Here is a 23010-nt window from a genome sequence, read left to right on the forward strand (position 1 = left end):
TCGATATAACGCGCAACAGTTTCTTCTTGAATTTTGTACAGACAGTATGTATGAACTACCATTTCATTCAGTTCATGTTTGATCTTCGCTAAACACCACTCGATCACTTTGTATAAATTTTCGTTAGGTATTATTGAGCGATAACATCACTGTGATTTTAAGTCAGTTCTGAATTAAGACAGCTCGAAGCCTGTGTTGCTAGTAACCGCATAACGTAGCTTCTCTCTTAGTGTACTCTTCTTTTGGTAATTGGGTAATTTAAGGAGGTTGAAACATGTGGACGATGTGGGCAAACGATTTTGCGGATCCTTTTTACGAATTGTAAAGAATCCTCTTATGACACTACCTGTTTTAAAGAAGAATGAAAACATATTACGAAACATGTTATAATTACAACAGTAAGATTTAGAATTCCGTACCGATTGTATCACCCGTGTCCTCGTCATCGCCAACCTCTACACAGCGAATAGAAAAGGGTGGATCTAAATATGCAAAACCCAATAAAGGTGACTTTGAGCAGCTTGTTACGAACTGTAAGTCGAAAGGAAAACGAAAACATTACTTTTAACAGCTAGCAGGTAAAACACAATCAATATACCTTCAGGAACAAACCCCTTTCCTCTTCAGAAAAATCTTTTTCCAAAATGTCCCATAACCAGCATACAACGCGATGGCTGTCATGAAAGCCGCCGTAATATTGCGTGTGCCTTCGCAGGTCCCGTAAATCTAACGGGACATTATCGCCTGTAATTAATCTTTGCAGCTGAAAAAAAGCAGCAATTCAGAGAAACGCTTTGCACGATTAATCACTGAACTTTTGAACAAGTTTTGTCTTACTTCCGGAGTTGAAAACAACGTCAACCACTCAAGATTAATTATAGAACGGAAACCCTTCATAAAAGCAGCTGTCTGATCTTTTATTTGCATGTGCATTCTGAAATGAGCCATTAAGTGTATATAATTAATCTTATTCTCATTGGTGACCGGCACCGCTCGTCCTCCAGGAATTAACTCGTGCGTAACTATTTTTCCTAGAACGTCCTCATCGAGAGAAAATGTCAATTCTAACTGTCTAACATCACCCTTGTAATGCTTCACTAGAGTTAAACTTCTGTACAAGTCTCTGTCTAGAGATGCCAATTCGTCCAACCAGCTATACAATGCCCCTCCAGTTTGCCCGCAAAATTGGGAAACAAAGAAGGAAGCGAAAGGTACATCTATAACAATACCCTGCAAAAATATATCATTTATAATATCAGTCAGGAACATATATAACAATTCAATATCCACTTACTTCGTACACAGCTTTACCCAACATACGACCAACAAATTCAAATAGCTGCAAGTGGTTATCTTGCATGGAAGATGTCGGAGACGGATAAAGTCGATTTTCAGTGGTTGCTCTGAATAGATTCAAAGATGGATCGAAAACTTTCTTTATCGTCTCCTCCAAAAATTCTTTGAACACTCCATCTTGGTCAATGCCAGCCTCGGCTAAACCCTGCTCATTTACAAAACGAACTCTGATTAAACCTTTTAATGCCTGAGAAGGTAACATTGCAAGCTGGCGATATCCATCCTCTACTATACGTGTTCTGAAAAGTACATTCTCATTTTTATTTTATTTTAGATGTTTTAGTCAAATAAAAATATGTTTAATACCTATGAACCACGATTAGCGTTGTTGGTGTACCGTTGCAAGCACTCTCGGTCAAGCCCAACACAACTTTCTCGTTCACTACATGCTTGCGAAACAGTACTACACGTTCACAATGAGGAATCACATGAGGCATTTTGGAAAGAAGAAGAGCAGCACCACGTCTACCTTTTTCCAAATCTGCTAGGAAACCTGACACTCGAACTTCCTGTTTTAGAAGCTCGTCAATTTTAAAGTCAGATAGTACAATTTACGAAATATTTGATTAAATATACTTAACTTGGCCAACCAGTGTCCATCTGGACAAAACGTCCGTCTGCAATCCCGTCGATAAATTGCCATTAAAAGTGTATGAAGAGAGGTGAACAAAGGATTACTGGAAACCGACTTCACGTCTGGAACATCTAAAACTTTAGTACATAGCTAAACCAGTTGTCATTTACGAAATTATCATATACAAGAAAACAAACGCAATCTTAAGTTCTATTATGTGGGAATATATATAATGGTTTTAATACGCACCAAACAAGTTATTAAGAACTGCCTTGTATAAAAACTGATTTAAAAAATATGATATTGTTACAAAATCGTTAAGCTTGAATGGATCTTGTTGTTCATACATTTCCATGTCATCCAAGATTCTGTAGATGAATAATCGTGACACTATTACTATGGTCGGATACTTAATACATGTATTGAAATATACTTACGTAACGTAATGTGTCGTACAATCAGAAAACAATATTAACATTTGAAATTCAGGTGCCGTGCACTTTGTATTGGCAGCTAAATGGTCTAAAAACGCTTTCAAACCACAATGTGGACCCAATGTTCCCAGGAATAAATACATGTGGTATAAAATTTTATCTTGGTAGCATAAACCTGTGAAGGGTATAAACATGTACATCAAGTATAGTCGTGATTATTAATAGATTATTAAAATACTTTACATTTATACATACCAGTTAATATCTCCATCTTCATTTGCGTAAGTGTATGTAAAGCAATCTGATACAGGGAACAAATTAAAGCTATTCTAGTAGTTTCTGGACTTCCTAATTTTCTATAGTTCTTAGTATTATTATTTCTATTTGTACGTGCTTCCAAAAATGCTCTTCTAAAAATGTTAGTACCAACAGACGTACTTTGTTGCTCCACTGACGGAGGTATTTCTTTTTCAATGAGTTCCGTTAATGGTTGACCTAACAGAACGATTTATAAATGTAATCGAATTTCAATGAAGGTATTTTTAAAGGAAAAAGTCTTTTAATTCACCAATTAACTGTGTAACTATTCTTCCTGTCCATAGGCTTGCTAATTGTGTTTTTACATATGGAATAGGTTCTTGCAGAGTTGTGTCAACCTTCTGTGCCAACCACCCAAGAATTGGATGCCAATGTGTTAAGTTACTCTGCTTTGCAACCACATATTGCTGACAAGCTTCCAACATTTTTGTTACAACAAACTAGAAAATATTAGAGAAAATTAATAGCAATCCTCAGAACTGTTTTAAAGTCATATACTTCATACTAAATCTGTACCGTAAAGGAAGGAAAATATAGCTCCCTCAGTACTTCCTCTCTTTCAATATTAGCCAATTGTATTAAATTGGCTAGTAAACACAGTGCATAGCTACCTTCTAATGCATTAAAAACTATTCTCAAGTTTTGCTCCGAATTCAGCAACTCTAAGCTTCTTGCAAACAAGTTGCAAGTGATAAATGTTGAAATACACTAAAAATATATTGTATATAAAATTTAGCATGTACTTGAAGTCAAAGTTCAGATTGGAGTTTTATTCCCAACATACCACCGATGATATATTGTGTAGATGATGAACCAATGCAGGCACACTGAAAACGTTAATTAAAAATAGTGATACCAATTTGTCTGACATATGGGATGAAATTAAAGGCCTCAGTGCCAATGTGACTGCTGCTGAAAGTGCAATTGGTTTCAAAGCGATCTCTACTCTACCCAATCCTTTCATTAGGAAAACCTATAACAAAAAAAACTAAACTGAACAAATCTGTAATATACTGAGCAGTATAAGGGCTATTATAAATTACCTGCATAGTCGGATAAAACCCATTGCTGACTAGGTCACCCATTATATTTGCGCAAAGCTGGTTCATTGCAGCTCTTAGTTTATCCATTCCTTCCACTTTTTGTATTGCCCATGTTCCTGGGGATGTAAAACTAACTAATGTATGTAATCTCAAATGGATGGATTTATGGTCAGATACTCTCTCTGGTTTCAGATTATCTAAGCCGTTCAGACAATAAAGTAACAACTTTTTCATTTGCAATATCCATAATTTGTAACGATCTTTATTCAGCACCAGTCCTACATATGAAGTCTCTGGGGACTCTGAATCAAGAGTCGACACTAAATATCTGAAATGTTTATCTCGTGTCATAAAGTGTTTTATTCTTTTTCATTACATTACTGGTGTACATATAATAATACACACTATACAGTCTTGTATGCACGTACCTACATAATTTTTCTATTCTTTCTTGATCCCTTTCTTTCCTATATACATACAAAAATTTTGCAATAACCTTGTACATGTACAAAGCAGGTTTCAGCTCTGCATTAGACTCTGTACCACCATCGTTGAGAAAGTTTGTATCAAAGTCTTCTCTGAAAATTTCATTCATTGTTCAACTAATTGCAATCTAATTTATTTTCATGATGCACAAATAACCAAAAAATATATCTATAAATATATGCCGTCAATCAACATGCATTAAATATAAAGGCGAACGCAGATTCGAAAATTATCAGATATCTAATGGAAAATTACAAAACATGAAAATAAATAAATGTCATAAACTGATTAATAAGACAAGTGCTATGTTTACAGTGAACAACAAATCGTTGAAAAATCATGTATAATTGTCGTGAAGGAAGTACAATGATTTTGTAGTGATACAATCAAAGAGAACTCACAATATTCTTTTACGGGTCAACCATCCCCTAACATAAGCCTGAATTAAGGTGACAGCAACTTCTCTGTCCTTTTCATGGGCCCTTTCTTCCCTAGCGGCTTTCGTTTGCTGAAGAAAGCTGTCCTTTGACGACTCCTCAGCTTTGAACATCCTGGATTTACCGCGAACGCCCGCTAAGCACTAAATTATGCTAATGGCAAAACATTGTCAGCTGGTCATCCGTGGTTACTAGTCGACACCGCGATACAACCACTCACTAGAAAAACATCCTTCGCAACAGCATGCGGCTCGTTGATTCTCATTCGTGAGATAATCACACCGACCGAACGGCAGCGATTGCCACTCGCCACGCGTTTTTCACTGTCACATAATCCGTGTGTACCAACGAATGACAGCCACTACGACGGCCATTGTTATTAATTTGATTCGGAGCTGGTTATCGAGGACAAAGGATATTAGGTTAGGTTAAAAACCACGTGACTAGTGGCGCCATAAGATCGAGCAAGTAAATTGAATCGCATTTACGCACTTTTGCCGCAATTCTTTAGACATTTAATATTTTGTATGATACATTCTCCACCAACTTCTTCTTTTCGTAATTTTTACAGTTTTATTTAATTCAACGGGATTATAAGATAATGAATAAATTAATTTCATTCTTTATACTCTGAACAAATTGTATTTCAGTCCTCTTAAAAAGTATCCTGAGTGGAGGTAAACGACAGTCAAGAAACTTTGTGTCATACACAGTTTTTCATAAAAATAATTGCCTATATAATGTTGATTTTACAATACCGCACACTGCTATTCGATATTTGTACTTTGTTTTACAAGATATTCGAAACAAATTCATGAACGGTTAACGACATACATACATGTAAACTTCTTACACATTTCCATGAATGGGATAAATGTAATTACATTTATTCAATACTTTTTTATAGAATTTCTTTTTAAACATTTAAGCAAGATTTAAAAAATTGTATAAAATATTACTATTATGTTGCTATGAAGTCTGAAGACCTTAGCGGTAAATCTAGAAATCTTGGAAATGAGTGCAAAATTTCAGTTGTCAATATCTTTCAATCACACTTTTCGGTTTAAGAATTAAGTGGATAAATGTGTAAAGATTTTAACAAGCGATTATTTGAATATATTGGCAATCGCGAATTAATTGTTTAACCAAAACAGCCTAAAAAGAACTATAAATAACTACAGATATTTTAATATGTATGACTCATGACAATCATAACAAATATCTATAGAGAGATATACAAACACATTTTTTGTTACATCAATTGCTAATCTCGTTTAATGTAAATTCTTTTGAAGAGTTTAAAAGCGATAATTTAAATCTGAATCAAATAATCCACTTGTTAAAAGCATTTGTCACTGTCCATCATAATAAGCTTATGCTACAAATTCTAATTTAAATTGTCCTTAAATTAATATGTTTTTGTTACTAGATTTTCAAGGTAAACCATAAAGTTTTAGTGTTCTGTCCATACTAGTAGATGCTATATACTGTGCATGCTTTCCAAAACGAACACCAGTCGCGGCTGCTGTATGATCGTTGAGTACTTTCAGTTCTTGCCACTGTTTGCACAAGTACACTCTGAAAAAGTATACAAATAATTGGCCACGTGGTTCAATAAACTGCAACTAAAATCGAATCAATTAATCGAGTACAATTCTCACCTAACGTCCGTTCCAGCAACTGCTAAGTATGTTCCACTTTGATCGAAGCAAATATCTTTAACTTCATACGATTCTTCTAACTGAAGCGTTTTAAAGTTCTTCAGTTTACGTAAATCCCAAAGTTTCACACAAGAATCCTCCGCAGCAGTAGCTAAATAGTAACCGTTTTCGGAGAAACTGATCGCCGTAATTGGTCCCGAATGACCCGGGAAATTAGCTACATTCGACTGCTCTTTCAAATCCCAAATCTTCACTTGAGAGTCCGCGGTACCAGTACCGAAAATCAATCCATCAGGATGGAACTGAGCTGTAGTCAATGGTTGACTAACTTGTCCGGCAACCTAGAACAGAATAAAATGTAAAACGTTCATTGAAGTATATTTGAAACATTTATTAAAGTTTATTTGTTTTCTATAGAATGTACCTTAGTCAATAATCTACCAGTACGTATATCTGAGAATGCCCAATGCTGATCCAGTGATGAACTTAACAAATAATCGCCTGTTGGATGCAACGAGAGTCCAGTCACCGGAGCATCGTGAGCCTTCAATAATAACGTTGTCTGACTAGTTCCTACGTTCCATACTCGTATTGTAGTATCAGGTGATGCAGTCATTACTATATCTTCTTCTGGATGATAAATTACTCTTGTAACCTAGGAGGATTAAAATATATTCTATATGCCATTTTTCACATATATAATATATACATATGGATGATTAGTACCTTCTTAGTATGTCCCTTCAATATAGCAACTACCTGCTCCGTATCTTTGTTAAATACTGTAGCATTCTTATCAGCACCACCAGTTAAAATCTTGCTGGTATCTGCACTATGAATATCAAGCGCCAGTATACCAGGCACACTGGCAGAATGGAGACCCTTGAACAAATTGCAATCGTGAAAATATGCTTAGGACTCTTACACACGAACAAGTGAATAAATAAATATTACAGGATGCGATGCAAGTGTCTGAAATGCGCGAATACTGTCTTGCGGAAGCAAATCTTCAGGAACTGAACGTCCACGACGTTTTCTTTCCTGAGTAAGCACTGTGGCTCTCTCTTGAAGTTTCTGTATTACATCCTCAGTAATACCAGCTTGTTCCATAGGTTGAGCTGCTGTGCCACCAGCTTCAACAGCAACTGCCTAAAATAAAACACAGTTTGTAACTAGAGGTAACTTATGCAGTTGGATAATGCGGAGATTAATGTATGTTTCTCATACAGGTTGTGGAATGGCAGTGGCTTGTACAATTCCAGCTTGTGGTTTCAAAGTGGCTAAAGCCTCTCTGGCAGCTGTTACTTCTTTTGTCAATCGAGCAATTACACGGCACGCTGCATCGTGTTGATATAAAGCATGAGACAGTTCTTGCCTAGCTGTTTGGAGTTGCTGTCTGAGTGTGAACGAGTGTAACATTACAGCGTCCCATTCATCTTGTAAAATTTTTAATATGGCTGGAATAGATGTGGCACTTGGTGGTTTGGGTTTCACTATTGGAGTGGCTATAAGAAATCATAAAGTTTGTATAACGATCAACGGTAAAGTATCAAAAATAAAAGTACAGTAACATACTTTTGACATCAATGAGCTGATCAATGGTCAATTCTTTCCCACATATAGGATCCACTCCATTTTCAGTCACATACTTCTCGATTAAACGCTTTTCGAATATAAAACCCGAGGCTGGAGATACGACCGGGTGCTCCGGCACTTCGTTAGAAACTGAAAATACATATGTTCATATTTGTGGAAGGCACTGGCGGCAATGCGAAATATTTTAGGTTATGTTTAGTGTTTGCCGGCATGATCCATAACGTATATCATAAAAAAAAAGACACTTTATTTAAAATATTAATGCGTGGCATCACTTATATACGTTTAGCATAAATATATTCTATGCTTCTAATTCAAAAATACTAATGGAAAGAAGAAAAACTTACTTGCACAAGAAAGCGCCATTTTCAGACACACGAAATGTAATTACTGCGCAAGACATTTAAGTCGATTTACTACTTCCACCAATTTTTATGTAAATTTAAACAATGTAACCGTACAGTACATGCTTCGTGTAATTTAAAACAGAAACTTATATATTATATAACAGGTACTGAAAAAATATGTAAATTATATACATTATAACGTATACATCATAAAATCCAAGAAATATTTAATAAAATAACATTAATAAACAAATTTTTCATTGCAAAGAAAAATATTTTTATATTTCCATAAGGTACTGTATAATACATGTTATTATATAAAAAGAATCAAATAGAATTGTAACCATTTTTTATCTAATACTGCAGTATTGGAAAAGATGATGTATACTTATAAGTATATAAGTATAACTTCCGCTTTAGTGAAGTAAACATGGCTCCTACGGTAGCTGTCATCTATTGTCTTGCACTCGTTTTGGCGATTTCAAATGTCGATTCAGCAAGTAATTATTACGGATCCGCGAGAGTTGAGGTACAGAATATATATATTTTTACGGAATATAATTTTTATTACGCTAGTACCTTACAATTTCATACAAAATCATGAGAACTCAACGTGATGAAAAAATGTTTCCAGAGCTGCGGTGGTTGCACTCTGAACCGGCTGTCAGATGTAAAGGATTTTATCTACAAAGATGTACCTAATTAGTATCCTTAATTTACTATAATTTGCACATTATACGCTTGTATAATGCATATAATTGTTAAAGAAACTTTTTAAATGAAGTAGGTACCTTTTGAGTTTTGGTTTTTCAGCCTTATGTGCTTTGTGAGTGAAGACCAATACACCTATACCTACCCTTACATAAGATTCATAATTCTAGCATACATGATCATCAGAAACCTTAAGTTATAATCATGTATGAAAATCCAAGGAGAATAGTTGATAAACATAAGATAGAAGACTTTCTACTGTGTCTATTTTTTTCATTTTTTATATTGATTTGAATTGAATTATTATTAAGAGTATGAGATTATTATGCATAAAGTTCTGTATATAACTCCTTATAATGTTTTATAGCAATAATGTTGAATTCAAATATATTCGAGGTGCTGCCCCAGAGCTTGTACTCCTTAATCATAATAATGAGGTATATTGTATATTATAAAATTGTATATTATAGGATAGTTATATATTTTTAACTTTTCAGGAAGTGGAAAGGTTACCATTGTCAAGCCTGACTCGGAATGAATGCAATGATTTGTTAAGTTCTAAAGGTTTTACTAAGAAAACAACAAGAGATGAGATATAGAACATAAGATCAATAATGCCTTTAGTGTCAGAGTGAATGAGTAACTGTAAATTGTGGACATTCTTTTAGTGTTTATTAAACTATTAATGTTGCTTTTATAATTATGTCTATTATGATCTCCATTTATCATTTGTCTATTATGATCTACATTACTCATTGTTAGAACTGTGTTTTTACATTTATTTGTAAATAGAAATAAGCATTGCTTCTATAAATCAAAATGAAGGTCTTTTAAGAGATATTAATAATTGCAATAAATGTAATAGACGAATTCTAACTCCAGTTAGATGATTAATAGTTGGAATATAATTAAGGCACAAAATAGTAAATATTGTAGAGATCCTTTGATGCACTTGTTATTGTCTTTCCTCATTTTAATTTAGACAAGGGAGCATTTTATTATCTCCCTATGGAGCTGCAATCTGTGATGCAACAATTAGATCCATAATGTGATAAAGTTGATCATTATGGAGTGCTTGGGCTCCCTTACTCAAAAGTTTTAGTTGTTACATTTTACGAAGTTTAAAACGATTCAACACACCAATGTAAAATAAAATCGAAATAATTCGTCGTTACAGTAGGGCCTGGGGCAACTGAAACTTATGTAGTAGGGTACCCACTGCTTATTCATTTTGTTTATGTATTGCACAATGTTATTCCTTTTTATTATTGTAACAGAAATTTATTTTTATAAGCAGTTTTGACAAAAAGAAAATAAACAATTTCAAACCAATAAAAATGCTCAGTCAGAAGCAAAATACCAAATTGTAATAATAAAGTTATATAATATATATCAAACTTAACTAGAGTAAGTTATGATTTGAATTCTTGTGATCCACTTATCTGTGTATGAATTGACACTGCACTTTAATTAAAATGTTTATCTTAGCGTAAGTGTATATTTATGATCTCCAATAAAGTATTCGATTGAATATCTGTATTATATTATTTATATGAAACTATCATTTGTGTGTCATATAATCTCTTTTAGAAGATAATAAAGGGTAAACAAATTTTATTGAAAACACTCTTATTTAACATTTTTATTTGAAGTTTATTCTAGCAATGATGTATTAAATAAAATTCTAAGGCACTTTACAATGTCTGACTGTCAAAAGAATTACAAACTGCATTTAATAAATAACATTAGCCATGTGTTTTTAATACGAAATATGTTCAGTTACAAATGTTTCATTCATAAGGTTTAATGACTTTCACATAGCCACTACAACTATACATGGAATGTCAATTTCCTATCAGTCCAATCACTGATGCAACATTGAATTAAATTGTAAACAACTGGACTTTAATGTTTTTGTTATATGACACTGATCTGTCATTTTGTAATTACCTTTTTATATTCTATATCCATAACCACTATGCAAATGAAAAGAATAATAAATAAACTATGTTCATGTATTTAACCTTTTTTTCGTTTGCTTCTATTATCAATTTAACTTATTACTTAGATTATATACATTGTTTTTTTTAGCAGTTTATTAAAACTGTGTAGGTCCATGATAATGTAATAAAACTACGTTGCTTAGGTTCTTCTAAAAATCAAATATGTATGTTTGCATAAACTGAATAATATCTTACATATCTAGAAGTGATATATTTTTACATATATGTATATACATAAATATCATAAGTTCCAGATTTTCTGAAGCCATTAAAAACAACCTGCTTGAATATGTGTATTCAGTGAAAAGTATAAATACAAGGTGAAAACTTATACCTTTTTCTTCTACACTGCCAATAATAACATCAATAGTGTTATGTTTAGATACAAAATTTATTCTTTGTTGTAATCACAAAAGATTAAAAATAAAGTGTATGTACATGTAAAAATATTACAGCTACGACAGTTAAAACCCGTTTGTTTATTCAAGCAGGCATAGTTACCACAGTGAGTAACAATGATTACACAAACGGGGAAAGATGTATTAATAAAAATGTAATGAATCGATCCATCAAGTGGACAAGATTACAAAATATGGAGCAAGAAGTATGGTTGAACAAAAATGTTATGCCATCAGAAGCCAACAGATGAATAGCAATGCCACCCATAGAAACACCTTTGAAAGAAATTGCTCGTCTTCATACTGAGGTGTTCCTCTAGCAGCTACACAATAACAAAGATACCAATTTGTATTGTTTTCATAAGAATTGTTAATAAAACAGTGTGTGTACAATGTAATTTACCTGCACTTGGTCGTGTTTCACCAAAATTAAAAGTTGATGTGAAAAATGCAAATGGAAATGTTCCAATGCCAAATGACATGTAGGAACCATCTCCAAATCCAAAACTGGAAAATCCAATGTTGTTTTCAGGTTCTGTTCTCTGTCCAGCTGGGCGTGGTGGGACATTATTTCTGGAACAATATAAAATGTAATTTTTAATGTATTACTAAGTTATTAGAATGTGATAGATTAATGTAAAGAAAATATACCTTGGATCTTCATGCCTTGTAGCTCCACGACCATACAATGGAATGACTTTGTCTTTACTGACTGCAGCTTTACAGACAGGACAGACTTGTTTCGTTGGGCGAGTCTCTAACCATTGATGTAAGCATGGCCAACTATATTATAAATATTGTGTGGTGATACAAATTATGTCAGGAATGTAGAACATACATACATAAATGTTTCTATTTAATTCCTTACCAAAACAAATGTCCACACATGCTAATTACCGCATCTTTGGCAGTGTCCAGACAAATATTGCACTCAAAAGTTCGATTATCCTTCTCTGTTTCTTCTGTTGTAGAATCCCATGGTTTTGAGGGTCCTGCCTCTTCCTTTGTGGTGCTCATGTTGAAAGGCTTGCCTAAGACGTAAATTACCTGTAATTAACATGGGATACAACTGTACAGAGAATGATTAATTACAGTAAAAAAGACCAAGGAAATGTCTAGAAAGAAAAACATTAAATATTTGCATAACGTTCATGTACCCAGGAACGCGAAAGAAAACGAATTTTAATAATTTTTTATCGCTCGGCATTGACAACACTGTCGTAGGCCAAGGAACGATTTCCGAAAAACAATATGACAACGCTGGGACGACGTGTCGTGATACGGACAATCCATTAAACGTAAAAGTCAAGAAACGTGAAAGGTTAAGATCGTATGTCGTTTAAAGACGCCGTAATTTACAATCACAATCGTGCAATATCACATTCTTCGAGTTCGTTCCCATTCACTGACGTACGATGCATCTGCGAACGAGATTGGGTCATTTGTTCTATACTAAAAAAACGTCGAACCAGAAAATAGCATCATCGCGTTCTATTCACATCACCGTGAAAGTACCTAGTCGAACAACAATCTGTCAAACATGGAACAATTCCTTCGATCAAAATATTCGTTGAAAAATCGAGCGACGATCGAAGTTTGTCAGGTGATGTATTCAAAGGTCGCGAGCCCCGTCAAAATACGGATAGAGCCGTGTCTGCCATTGCTGACATAATTTGTGTCACTTACTTTCGTCTCTCGACTGTGGACCCCCCTTTGGCGATGTTATCCTTAGCAAACTTAACGCTCGTTCCGAATTATGATCAGCCCGTACGATCAGATACACGACTGTCGCAATTGCGCAAGTGCCATCAGATGATTTTCATGATTTTTCGCGAAACGGATGTTCGGAATAACACGTAAGAGATTTCACGACGGACCGTCACCGTTTACTTGCCGTATGCTATCGTTGACGATCGGTTCGCACGAACTTTACGCAGTTTCACGTTTTATTTTTATCGGACCTGTCCTCGACCGTAACTACAATTCTCCAGCTCTAATTTTAATACAGTTACATTAAAACCACCACTTGATTAACGCCGTAGTCGTACACGATTTAGTTCCTTATCGACCAATCTTTGAACACAGTTCAAAATGGTTTCATATTGGGTCGATAGAGTACGCTTGGGTGCTGCATCGAAGACACTTCGAATGCTTCAGCACGAACCGTGTAAATTTATATAAATTTAATATATTCACTCTGTAATAATTTCTTAGCGATAATTATTTTAAACAATACTACGAAAGCTGTTGCATTACAGAGATATTGATGAAAAAATCGGAAGTTATTGACAACACTAATGTCAACGTGAAATTGATTTCTGCATCACCATGGAGTTAAGGATATCGTTACTGATGTTCGACGCGTTCGTCTTTATCGCGGACTGAAACGGTTTGAGGACGAATTTGAAGTACTTTGAGTGCATTGGAACGGAACAGTTTAACTAGTGAAAGCACTATTCATCATATCATTTTTTCAGGAAGAACTTGCATCTTAACAAATGCTACTACACGTCAACATAATACAATAATTCATTGTGACAGACGCTCTATTACAGGTATCAGTTACTATTGCTACGGTAATATATACAAAACGCAAAAATATAAGGTTATATTACTTAATATCACTTGAACCTTTTGACAATTCTCTCGGGGAGGGGGGGGGGGCGAATACGCTAATACCTTGGTGTACAGAGGACATATTAACATTGTACTATTGTACGTTCAACGATACGAGTCGGTAAAAATAACCAAAATATTCGCTCGCGATGCCCAGTTATTGGCTCGCAACTGTCTCTGTCTCTAGCCCACCTAAACGATCATCACCTCTCTTTGTTTATAGTTACTGTCTAAACTCGTTGAATGTGGTATAGTTATTCCACTTTGTTTTACATGAAATGAAACGCGCGCGTAGAACGCAAATACATCGTTTTCAGAATGGCGAAGTCAGAAGAATTAGTGTCGCCGCAAATGGTGTCCTCGGGGAAGTTCGAAAGTCCAGCCTCCTCGAAGCTGAAGATGAGCATGATGGGAAAACAACGGAGAACCATCGGGAAGAACGTAGCATCGATTCTTCTGCAGCAACGGCAGGGGATTCGCGTAATAATCGAGAACGTCGACGTCACGCCACGATTGCTAACCCACCCGACGTATAGTTCGATCGATGAACGGCAGATCACTGCATTGGAAACGATCGGACTGACTCGTGTTGGCAGTGCCGGCCAATTGTCCTCCAGTTCTGCGATCAGTAGCCTGAAAAAGAGCTCGTCCGCGATCGTTCGAACGGCCTCGTTTCCTGCGAGTATGATGACGGTGGATGACGCGCAGTACGAGAGCTTCTGGTCCACCCAAATGTACGAATCGCAGATTTACGACACGGAGGACCCAGCTCCGACACAGTTTTATTTACCTAGGTAATTTGAAAATGGAACTGAAATCTAAATGCATACCGATGTTTATATTCAAGAGGCCATTTCCGGTTGCGTAAAAGAGGCTCAGAAGTGGGGAAAGAGACGTTTAAAAGCCAATCACATTGTCCGTGTTACTGCAATGATCCTTTGGGGACGCCAATTAACAGTATTAAGACATTATTAATTAAAAAAAAAAGGAAATGAATAACAAATGATCGTATATTTTTTTTCATTGATATATCGATAAATGTTATAGAATTTACAAGTTGTTTAGTGTTGCGTCCACAAAGAATTACGGTTAAGAGTATATATATAGACACACTTGTTCTAATTTTATGCCTCCCATCCAGTATCGATCCAAACATATTTCCTTCACGGCCGGAGACTGTAAAGATTACACTGCGAGAGACAGAAACGTTTTTCATTTTCGAGATGCTACCTTACACCGGTGATTTACGCACCCCGGATGGTACAGCTATCAAGCTAGAGAATGAGATGTATGACTTTAAAACAATTGGGGCTGGATCGAACAGGAAGCTAGTAGACTCTGAGACCCAAACTATACAAGTTCTGACGAAAACACGCGGTACCTATCTTGGTAGATCCAAACGACGAAACCAAGGGATATTCGTGAATAATTGGATCATGCACGACACCTATGCCGCGCCTGAACTATTGACCGAGGAGAATGGTATTCTTGTTGCGCACACAAGGACGAGTATGACAGAACTGTGGCAGGCGGAGGTTTGAGCAATCGTCAATTTGCGCTACTATAAAGTATTCACTGATTACACATTAACTCAATATAAGTTATCTTTTGTTAGGAATTGAAGGACAAACTGCCGTTAATAGAAGCACAGAAGAAAGCAAGAATGATGGAGGAAGAAGTCGCTGAAATATTCCAGAAGGCTAATTTCGTGAACGCCGTGCGAGTAATGGAGCGTATAATATCAAACAATATATTTATCAACGCACAGAAGCGTTTCATCGGCTTGATTAAGCAAGACCCTTGCAGTTTAGACCTCGAGTTCACGTATAGCCTCGACCTACTCTGGGAGCACAATTTCGAGATGAGTAACGGAAGACCAGTGTCGTCTTTTCGTTGGAGTTACGTTAACAAGAATATCTTGGCGGTGGGTTATGGGGCGCTGCCCCATTCGGAAATCAAAGATGGACTGTTGTTGATCTGGTCCGCGAAGAATCCCACTCTACCGGGTCGTTGGTATCCTTTCGATATTCCAATATCGGACCTCGATTGGAGTCGCGATCGACCGAATCTCCTGGCTATTGGATTCTACGATGGTCACATCAAGGTCATCGATGTCAGCGCCAATTACCTTAACGTGATACGACGAAGCGAGAGAATCACATCTCCTTCGTGTTCACCGCAATGGCAGGTGCAGTGGTGGGCTGGCGACGAACAGTTCAATTACGAGGAACAAATTTATACGTGTGACCAAGATGGTCATATATTTTGCTACCGTTACGTGGAGGACTTCATGTCAACAACTATTATGAGGATCTACAGGATCGAGGGTACACTGCCGGGTGTTCCAAGAACCTCTCATTGCATTGTTTCCGATACACTGATCAATCGAAATCCGGGCGCGTTGGTGCTCCGTAAACACCCGACGTCGAGTGCTATTTACTTTGTCGGTTCTGACGAAGGATGCATCTACAAATGTTCGACTAATTATTTGTATCAGCACATAGAGAGCTTCCTTGCCCACGACGGGCCAATCTACTCGATGATGTTCTCCCCGTTCTGCCCGAAGATCTTCTTAACATGCGGCGCTGATTGGTGTACGAGAATCTGGGTGGAAGGGTTCACGGAGCCATTAATCACATTATCCACGTCAATGGCTTGCGTCCGATACACGGCATGGTGTCCCACCCACTCCACGATCATCGTCACGATCGTTAACAACGAGATTTGTATTTGGGACATTAGGAGAAAAATTCACACGCCGACATCGATCACGATATCACCGAAGAACGTCAGACTGGTGATGGTCGAATTCACGGCGGATGGTAATCGTCTGGTGTCCGCGGATATCGAGGGCAACGTGTACGTCTACAACATGGAGGGAATGCCGTTTCCACCGTACAATCAGGAACTGGTGTTGATCGAGTCGATTGAAAAAGCGTTGGTCGTTAAGCCGAATCTTCTGCGGAAGTTGCGCAAACTCGGACCGCCGTTCACGAAATGAAAATCGAAAGAGAAACGGCACTACAGCTTACGAAACCGTTCTCTTGCTGTCCGTTAACCCCCGGAGAGAATATCGTGTTTACATCGCCCGAGTAATTTGCATCGCGAAGCTAAAATTATCTTCGTTTAATTTTCAATAAACCGCCAGCTGAAAAGCCGGCCTTGTTTCGTGTGCCCGGGCTTGCTTCCGAAGTGGCCCTCGAGCCTCGGAGTCTCACAGCCGCCGCACGTCGTTAACGGTAGACAGATACGGCATTTTAAACTTCTTTATCGACGGCGCAGCCCTGGGGCGAAATCCAGCACGTGGGGACCCCTCTCGGTTCCCCGAAGCGAAGCGCGTGGGCCCCCGGAGGGCCTCTTCGCGTGATTCGCGCAAAAGGACGGAAAGCAAAGCGACCATTTCGTGATTCAGGATGGAACTCCGTCCGGTGTGCGCCGGGGACCCACTCTGTGGAGCTCTGGTAGGCAGGCGGCGAGCCGGCACGGATGGCTGGCTGGGGCCCGCTTCGGAGGAGTTGCAGGAGAGCGCGCCCATGGTAGAGGGGCTTCCATGGCTGCTGCCGCTCGCGGGCACGAACCGCGCTACCGCCGTCAGCAGCCAGTCTTATTACGCCCGCACTCAACTACGCGAACTAAGTACTCTTCTTAGGCCGGGGCAACACATATACACACAGACACAGAGATACGCACATATACATATCGCCACTGCTGAGTAAGAATCGCGCGGAGAGCCTAGCCCACGCGAATCCGGACGCGCCACACACGAAAACCGGTGCTCGGTTTCACCGCCACGAATCCGCCAGTCTCTGCTACGCCTTAGGGGCCCACCAGTTATCTCTCTTGTATTGGACACGCGTGCCGTTTCGAAAACCAATCTCTGAGATAAAGTTAGCGGATTTGCGAGCGGTGAGGAGGATCTCTCGAGTTTGATCACTGGGCGAGGACCCTGCTCGGCCCGGTCAGAGGTAACTTTAGAACGTTTCTTTATACGATTCGTCGAGACCGATAACATCTGCTTTTGCATGGAGATACGTTGCTTCGATACTCTTCCGTTTGTTTGTTTGTTTTTTTTTTCTGGTTTGTTTTCTTCTCGAGGATATACAATGCATCTGAATGTTGTTGCTAACGGTTGGTGTGTTCTTATGCGAAACAAGACGATCGGACGTGAACGATAATAGTGGAGTATGATGATTTTAACGCAAATATAATTCCAATACAGAAATAAATCGTGGTTTTATAAAAATTCGTGAAGACTGATTAAAGGTTTTGAATTTTCTTGAAACTTGCCACGGTCTCCCTTTTCTTTTGTAGTGAATATTTATGCTGCGTGTTGTATTTGGGTTTATTGACAAAATGATATGACAATCAATATAGAATATGTGGTATTTTGTGTTATTTAGAACGAATAAGAAAGAGCAAGTGTATTCGATCTGCCGGATGTCGTTTCAAAGTCAAAACAATGGTCATTGTCTCCCTCGCGTGTCACTTTGGCGAATTAAAATTCGACAGAGGTCACATGACCCTGGAATGTCAGTTCCACTCGCGGCGTCGATCGAGTTAACGCGGTTGTTTGTGTTCGGTGTGAAAAATGTAAGAGAGAACGGACGTCTTATCGTCCATGGGGACGATTAGTTTAGTTTTCTTGGCAGTAGAAACACGTCGGCATTAACATCGCCGGTCATTACGTTGTTTGTCGCGCGCCAAGAATTCGCGTCCACGCATACCGAGCTGTCACGATTACCGCGTGTCACGAATTCATCGTATATTTTGATCGGTCGGCATGGTCGTGTCTCGTTTCGTACAGAGATACTTCGAATAGTCGAACGCACACATGTTACACCGTACGAAATCTTTTACTATTCACTTTATTCGCAAATCATTTCGATTTTCAAACTTGAAACCCCGTAACAACTCGTTACAACGTACAAAAACTTCTATTTCAACCCCAGTTTCCGCAAAGTGATCCATAAACATTTACATATATTATCATAAATATCTATGATCCAGTTTATTAATCGAATAGCATCCGGGAGTTTTAATTCCCTTAATATTTCGTTTTGAAATTCTGGGAAAAGGTTAGAAAAACAAACGGAGGGTGGGGATAAGACGAACGCGTATTTCCATGCAAACGCCGCCAACGGTCATTTCCGTAAAAAATCAGTAGAGGTCTCCCCTCATCAAGTCGACGTTAACTGTCTCTGCTGATACGTCACGAACCTGATTTCCTGTCAATCGTTTGTGTGAAGGTCGCCACCACGCATTACATTTTATTTGGATACCAGTCCGTCGGTCTTCGAAGTGAACGTGGGTCAGTGTGAAGACTGCTTAACAGCGTGGAACATGTGCAACCAGGGAATAGTGGCGAAGCCGATGTTGCCGGGGCACGAGCTACACTGTGACCACTCTGTTCTCGACGAACCCTGACCGATTCTACGGCTCGTCTCTCTGTCTCTCTCACTGGCCAGCTGACCAACGACATCGAGGAGGTGAAAAACGCGCGACACACGGGGTGAACGCGCTCGTTCGAATATCGAGGACGTTTAATCGTGGTCGTGGTACCACCGCGTGTAAAAGTGTCGTTGTTTCGAGTTTACGCGCACGGTGTATAAATCGGAGAGAGTCCTGCTGTCGACGAGGAGCGGTGTGTTCGCGAAATTACATGTTTCCTCGTGCATGCGGTACGCTATGAACATCAACGTCCTCGGATGTAACGGGTGGTTTGCAAGTAAGTACATATATCTTCTTCTTCACATGGCGTTTGTGAATGTGATTTTTTGTTTGTCGATCCTCCCCGTTCTCAGTTCGCTGCCTTTTGAATTCGAAAACGCAAAGCTGACGCGACATCTATGCACAGAAAGATAGCAATAGACACACGATTCTAGAATGAAGTATCAATTAATTAATTATCGTCGATTCAGAATCATTGGATAGTAATGTTCGAAACTTAAGAAGACATTCACATATTTTCCTTACAATTTTTTTTCTGTAGTACTTTTTTTGTATAAGTATAAACGGTCTTGATTATGATGGTAGGTTATGTGATAGCGTGCCGCGCATCTTGCCGCGCATTCGATCGTGCGTAACCGTTTACGTTCGTTGAATCAACTATTCCATCGAAATTCCGAGGATTTTCTTATTTCCAAACAATAATTTCTAATAGTCTACCACGTTAATTCTTCCAATTGATTGAAACGATTCCATGCATTATTCGTTAAACGCGACTTCATTAGACGATATTCCTCTGGCGATCAGAAAAAGATTTTATTCTCCAAGTCTAACAAGACCCGCCATTTTCCGTCTACACAACCGTATACGATGTTTCCAAACGATTTCTGTTGTCCGCTTTTACAATTTATCACAATCCATTTTTATCCCATTTGTTTGTCCAGTAATTTAAATTCTGTTCGCGAGCTGCGATATTATCGGATAACGTGTGGTATAAACGTTAAAGGAATCTTTCATCTAACAGGCCAGGGTTCAGAAGTCCCGCCATTTTTCGGTCCACAGGCGGACCGACGGTGTTCCTCGAGCCTGGGTGTCAGGCGTCTAATTAACATTTTTCTCCCCCGTCTAACGGGTCATTGTCGTCTTGATACACGTAACAAAGTGCTTATCGTCGGCGCGTCCGTGTAACCCAATTAACGTTTCGAATTATACGTTTTAGGGGAAGATTAACGAGCGCAGGAAACGCAACAGCGCGGTCAGTTCGATCCGATATTTCGAGCATGTTGCGCGTGCGCGCGATCGTTTTACGCGAAACGTTTTTGTGCGCCTAATTGCTAACGGAGATCAATCTGGAATAGGCCCTCGAATGCACACATAATGCACTCGTTATCTGACCCCCTGCCCCTAAAATGGCCCCTATCCTTTGCCCTCATAAAACTTCATCTGTAATGGGGCCCCCGCCTATTGCTCTAATCGCGATCATGCATCACGGTCCTCTATCTTCATCTGATTCCACTGTGCTTGGAGCTTATAGTGCGATTCACACGTGGATTAACAGCTTTTAACATTCTTTCATTACCGTTTCCGAATAAATCATGGATTATTGACGTTATCTCCTTACAGGTGGGAGGGGGCAGAATTTTGGACGAAAGCGGTCGTGCACGTTTTTTTAGGGAAAATCTAGGGTTACCAAACTGGTCATCAAATACATTAGCCGAAATTTCTATGAAGTGATCTTCATATTCATAGAGATTTTCAAAATACCACCAATTTTATTGATCCATCATATCTGTTTTTGTACTTTCATTCGGACAAATTTATATAGAAATAGTGAAGAACAATTGTTAATTTCAACTTTACTCGCGTAAAAAGCGCACGATTTTATTGAAGTTTTGCAGTTTGTTTTCCGTTCAGATATATATTTTTCGTTTCTTTAAATAAGTGTTATATTTATTTTTCGAAACCGATCTGTACGCTTTCTTTAATTACTCCCCAAATGCTACAAACACAGATTTATCATTAGTATGGAATAATTATAAGAATTCGTCAAAAATCACGGTGACTTTAAAAATTTCGGCCAGTGTACAATGTAAATAGAAGTTCAGTGTAAAGTTAATTTATGAAATTGTTCCAACGTAGCGAAGATATGCTTCGTTGATTTTGCTAATCGTGTATATATAGAATGATTTCTCTCGGGAAAACGGGAATAGAGACGTAAAACCCGTCGAGCTCTCTCGATAATAATTAGAGTCGTCGTTCCGTCGAACGAGATGTCCAGCCCGAAATATTTCCCCCGTAATCAACCAGTCGTCGTTGATTGAATAAACGATAATACAGCAACAGATCCGCCTTGATTTGAGGGAACGCAGAACCGGCGAAATTATTCATGGAATAATAAATTCAGCTGGTTATCAGATTTATAGCGAGCCCCTTTACCTGGCCGGGTGTGAAGAAAACGCGGCCCGAGCCGCGGGTTTATTTAGCCGTTCCGTGCCGCGGGCCTACATGGCGCTGAATGGATAAAGAAGAACAAGATCTAGAGAAAACGCGTGGGTTTTCGTTATCGGCCCGGTAATTTATGCAACCGGCTGACTAGTAGATTCCTGTTCGTAACCGTGGGGGTATATCCCCGTAGAGTCATATATCATCGTCCGTTGAATAATCAATTAATAAACAGGAATAAATGATCGTGTCACCAAGAGAAACGTGTATAAATCTTATTACCAGTTTGGGTTAGGGCGCCCGGTTGATTATAATAATTATTGTTAAGAAAAAATATTCGCCACCTGTTTACTGTCACAAATTAATCCCTCGGACATGTTTCTGTGATACAAAAGCACCCTAAGAACTGATAGCTAGAGGAAGATACAACCTAAAAAGTATTACCTGAGATCCAGACTATCCTACATACCACACCGATTCTGGTTCAACTGATTCTAATTGAATGGAAATAAACAAGTCTGGAACTGGTCGGGCTTCAGTTCCTGTAATCCCTCGCGAGCAAAGTCAGACGCGTAACGATTAATCATTTGCACACAATCTACTTGGCACGTGGATAGATAATCAAGACAAAAAAAAGGGGGGGGGGGGGGAGGGACAATGCGATTCAGTCTTCCAGAAAGGATCGACCGAACGCAACAGAAGCGATAATGCTGGGTCACGTCGCGAGGAGACGCGAGAGGGGAATCTGTGATCTGTGAAGAACCTCGTGGGTGTAACGAGGGGTATAATGCGAAGAAAATTACAGGTGGGTTCCACCCTTCTTTACCCTCTCGAAATCACCACCTTGGGACGCACACCGGAGATCCATTACAGCACTAGGATTGTTCTTGAAAATCTCTATTTCGCTGGTGAATGAATCGGGTGGATGATTTTATCGAGAGCAATGATCGATACCAGAAAGAATTTCAGATTTTATAGAGGGTACCTACACGGTGTTCCTCTCGTTTAGATACAAATGAGCTCGAAATCTTGCGAGCCTGAGGAAGATACGCTTTGTCGATAGGGGCGGGATCACGTTTTTCTATCGTGGTTCTACAAGCCAGACATTGAAATCGACAGAACACGCGGATAGAGAGAGTCGAG

General features: G+C 38.5%; 6 protein-coding genes across 10 annotated transcripts in view; 3 read left to right on the top strand and 3 right to left on the bottom strand.

Moving 5' to 3' along the window:
• Window positions 1-173: 173 nt before the first annotated feature.
• Window positions 174-4773, bottom strand: LOC107190074 (ubiquitin-protein ligase E3B). Its single transcript, XM_015578800.1, has 16 exons — window positions 4613-4773; window positions 4154-4303; window positions 3726-4053; window positions 3467-3655; window positions 3199-3390; window positions 2933-3122; window positions 2620-2859; window positions 2368-2539; window positions 2180-2298; window positions 1933-2061; window positions 1663-1861; window positions 1295-1595; window positions 838-1230; window positions 599-763; window positions 420-531; window positions 174-346 (listed from the first exon to the last, which is right to left on the bottom strand). Exons 1-16 carry the CDS (start codon window positions 4759-4761, stop codon window positions 174-176), a joined length of 3201 nt encoding a protein of 1066 aa, XP_015434286.1. The 5' UTR covers window positions 4762-4773.
• A 1238-nt stretch (window positions 4774-6011) lies between these two features.
• On the bottom strand, window positions 6012-8283 carry LOC107190091 (pre-mRNA-processing factor 19). Its single transcript, XM_015578825.1, has 8 exons — window positions 8253-8283; window positions 7885-8034; window positions 7537-7814; window positions 7264-7458; window positions 7036-7191; window positions 6734-6964; window positions 6310-6650; window positions 6012-6226 (listed from the first exon to the last, which is right to left on the bottom strand). Exons 1-8 carry the CDS (start codon window positions 8269-8271, stop codon window positions 6082-6084), a joined length of 1515 nt encoding a protein of 504 aa, XP_015434311.1. The 5' UTR covers window positions 8272-8283; the 3' UTR covers window positions 6012-6081.
• A 344-nt stretch (window positions 8284-8627) lies between these two features.
• LOC107190114 (selenoprotein M-like) lies at window positions 8628-9562 on the top strand. The gene is made up of 4 exons (XM_015578848.1): window positions 8628-8781; window positions 8887-8957; window positions 9331-9400; window positions 9461-9562. Exons 1-4 carry the CDS (start codon window positions 8683-8685, stop codon window positions 9560-9562), a joined length of 342 nt encoding a protein of 113 aa, XP_015434334.1. The 5' UTR covers window positions 8628-8682.
• Window positions 9563-11360: 1798 nt separating this feature from the next.
• LOC107190083 (E3 ubiquitin-protein ligase RNF185-like) lies at window positions 11361-13326 on the bottom strand. 5 transcript variants are annotated; one of them, XM_015578812.1, is made up of 5 exons: window positions 12834-13042; window positions 12233-12395; window positions 12016-12147; window positions 11768-11937; window positions 11361-11687 (listed from the first exon to the last, which is right to left on the bottom strand). In XM_015578812.1, the coding sequence occupies exons 1-5, from the start codon at window positions 12847-12849 to the stop codon at window positions 11590-11592; spliced, it is 579 nt and encodes a 192-aa protein (XP_015434298.1). In that variant the 5' UTR covers window positions 12850-13042; the 3' UTR covers window positions 11361-11589. The 5 variants fall into 5 exon arrangements, with proteins under 5 accessions (XP_015434298.1, XP_015434301.1, XP_015434302.1 ...); XM_015578815.1 differs by having other exon boundaries at window positions 11362-11687; window positions 12880-13042; XM_015578816.1 differs by lacking the exon at window positions 12834-13042 and adding an exon at window positions 12522-12590 and having other exon boundaries at window positions 11362-11687.
• A 972-nt stretch (window positions 13327-14298) lies between these two features.
• On the top strand, window positions 14299-16981 carry LOC107190015 (WD repeat-containing protein 78-like). Its single transcript, XM_015578731.1, has 3 exons — window positions 14299-14774; window positions 15122-15515; window positions 15596-16981. Exons 1-3 carry the CDS (start codon window positions 14299-14301, stop codon window positions 16979-16981), a joined length of 2256 nt encoding a protein of 751 aa, XP_015434217.1.
• Window positions 16982-19567: 2586 nt separating this feature from the next.
• Window positions 19568-23010, top strand: part of LOC107190071 — an 82336-nt gene continuing 78893 nt past the window's right edge. The window contains exon 1 of the mRNA XM_015578795.1: window positions 19568-19705. Within this exon, the coding sequence (XP_015434281.1) occupies window positions 19654-19705 (52 nt within the window). The 5' untranslated portion in view covers window positions 19568-19653. The remainder of the gene's footprint in view (window positions 19706-23010) is intronic.

The sequence above is a fragment of the Dufourea novaeangliae genome, unplaced genomic scaffold, assembly GCF_001272555.1.
Source record: "Dufourea novaeangliae isolate 0120121106 unplaced genomic scaffold, ASM127255v1 scaffold172, whole genome shotgun sequence".
Lineage (NCBI taxonomy): Eukaryota > Metazoa > Arthropoda > Insecta > Hymenoptera > Halictidae > Dufourea > Dufourea novaeangliae.